General features: G+C 36.5%; 1 protein-coding gene across 1 annotated transcript in view; it reads right to left on the reverse strand.

The window, feature by feature from the left end:
• SARC_00932 (hypothetical protein) overlaps window positions 1-1,549 on the reverse strand; it is an 8,618-nt gene extending 7,069 nt beyond the window's left edge. Inside the window, exons 1-2 of the mRNA XM_014305357.1 lie at window positions 1,273-1,549; window positions 125-222 (exon numbers count right to left, since the gene is read on the reverse strand). Coding sequence (XP_014160832.1) covers window positions 125-222; window positions 1,273-1,378 — 204 coding nt within the window. The 5' untranslated portion in view covers window positions 1,379-1,549. The remainder of the gene's footprint in view (window positions 1-124; window positions 223-1,272) is intronic.
• Window positions 1,550-2,708: the final 1,159 nt, after the last annotated feature.

The following is a 2,708-nucleotide window of genomic DNA, read 5'->3' on the forward strand; positions in this document are numbered from 1 at the left end:
TATAATATTATAACATAAAGCGCACTCACATAGAAAACTCAGTGCATACATTATAATTGAATTATAGAATTGAACATCAGTCTCATCTACGATACAGACAACCATTAATTTTCCGGAGGCATACATCGTGAGGTAAATTCCATCGGTAGACTTTGAATCGAGTGCCCGTTGAGCCACAGTCCACTATCACACCGTATCTAACCCTTATGCTGGCGACGCTTGCTGTATAAAAACCGTAAAAATATACAAGCGATTAGACTGCGAGATATACTTCTGTATAGAACACACACACGAAAGTATGAAGAGCCAGTTCAATTAAGTAGAACCTTCGTGTGTTTTTCCCCTTTAGAATAGGTAATCTATGACAACTTGTAAACGTGCAACCGAGCATATGTACCCATAAGTGTCCTACTATTCAGTGCTTGTCATTGTAGACAACGTATCAACAAACGTCATATTGTACGCACAGTGGCACACATGCTGTTAATGTACATTGTCAAGACCCTGGAACTATCGAAACAGCCGATGAGAATTAAGCAAGTTACATAGCAACTGTTATCAAATGTTCGCAGAAATGAATACAATATTGTAAGTGATTCAAACACGATGGCAATGCGCAAGTGGGTGCAGGTTTGCGGTGTATAACACACCACATCTATTGAATTCTGACAGCATTTTATTCACACAGTAGGATGGGTGTAGTACTCCGCACAAGACACAAACGATAAGTACAACAGCGAATACGTGATGTGACATTATCGGTTCATTGTCCTCTTGCAGATTAATCGAGTACGCCTAGTTCTGAACATAGATTATAAACGTGAGCATATCGGCGTATGTGCAGTGTAGATAGCTTCTGCCAAGCGTGTGACAGAGGTTAAAATGCCTTCTTACCAAGGAGATACCACATGGACAGCAAATTTTATAGTGGAGACAAACAAAAACATACATTACATCTACACTTATTGAACTCTGTTGCAGTGTGTACGTATATGTGTATGTGTATGTGTATGTGTATGTGTATGTGTATGTGTATGTGTATGTGTATGTGTATGAGTATATACATGTGTATGTGTATGTATATGTGTATGTGTATGTGTATGTGTATGTGTATGTGTATGTGTATGTGTATGTGTATGTGTATGTGTATGTGTATGTGTATGTGTATGTGTATGTGTATGTACATGTATGTGTATGTGTATGTGTATATGTATGTGTATGTGTATGTGTATATGTATGTGCATATGAATGCAGCACGATACTACGAAGTACCTGTTTTCTCCATCTGTCCCGATATTGACGTCCCATCGAGTCGCACAGCAATGACACTGACCACTGTCAATAACAGAAAGGTCCACAACGAGCTCATGCTAAACATAGTGTTTGTATTAATCTTCTTGCTGGTCCCGTCTGCGTGTTTTATAACGTTAGTAACGTTAGTAACGTTAGTGTAACTAGACTAAGGCGTATCTGCAAGTGTAAATGCAGCTGTGGCTATATGTGCGTCCTATGTGCATACATATGTTGTTATTAAATACACACGTTTATATGAACAGACGGACTGTAACCATGCAGGGATTTAACCAATAGTATTAATAGTAGCAAAGTAAAAGCCACAGAAAATGCATAGAACAGCGCGTGTGGAGCTTTCGTGTAAATGTAGGCGTCATTGACTGAAGACGTATTAGTCATGGGCTCATAGGTCAGACTTCAGAGCTGAAGACAGATTAGTCATGGGCTCACAGGTCAGAGCCTCAGACTTCAGAGCTGATAGCCCGTATATTGGCCGTATGTAGCCCCGTTCTCGCTACGTACTGGCCCGGTGAACACCCCCCCCCCCCAGGGCCCCATCCCCGCCAAAAAAAATTAAAAAGGCCAACACGGATAAGAATGGATAAGAAAAAGTCAAAAAGCTAGAGCGAATGGAATACAATCAATACCTATGTACAAATAAAGTAAATACTAATAACAAACATACGTAAATAGTCCATAATCACCTCTTTCATTTTTAACATAAAAAGGAGGAAATACCAGGTATACGTATGCGTACCAAAATGTCATGAACTCCACTCAGGTGAGACTTGAAGAGTATTTATGAAGGAATAAAAGTGTAAGACCAAGCTTAAGCGGAGCAGTTTGAGGTGAATTGTTTGAGATGAATTTGGTTTTTAATAATCTCTCCCCGCCCCCACCTCCCCCACACACGTGTACACAAACACACACGCACACGTGTAAACACACACACACGCACACGTGTGCAAACACACATACACATACACACATACATACACACACACATGTGTGTGTCACATACACACATACACACACACATACACACCTATATACAGATATAGATATAGATATATAACATATATATATATATAAGTATGTATATATTATATATAATATATATATATACATACTTATATATATATATATATATATATATATATATATATATATATATATATATATATATATATATATATATATATATATATATATATATATATACTACTACACACACACACACACACTATATATATATATATATATATATATATATGTTTATACATACATACATATTTAAATATTATATACATGTATATATATATATATGCACGCACACACACACGCATATATATATATATTATGCAAAGAAAAAGTATACACACTTGGTATATATATATATATTCATATTGTATTCA

This window comes from Sphaeroforma arctica (genome assembly GCF_001186125.1).
Source record: "Sphaeroforma arctica JP610 unplaced genomic scaffold supercont1.33, whole genome shotgun sequence".
Lineage (NCBI taxonomy): Eukaryota > Ichthyosporea > Ichthyophonida > Sphaeroforma > Sphaeroforma arctica.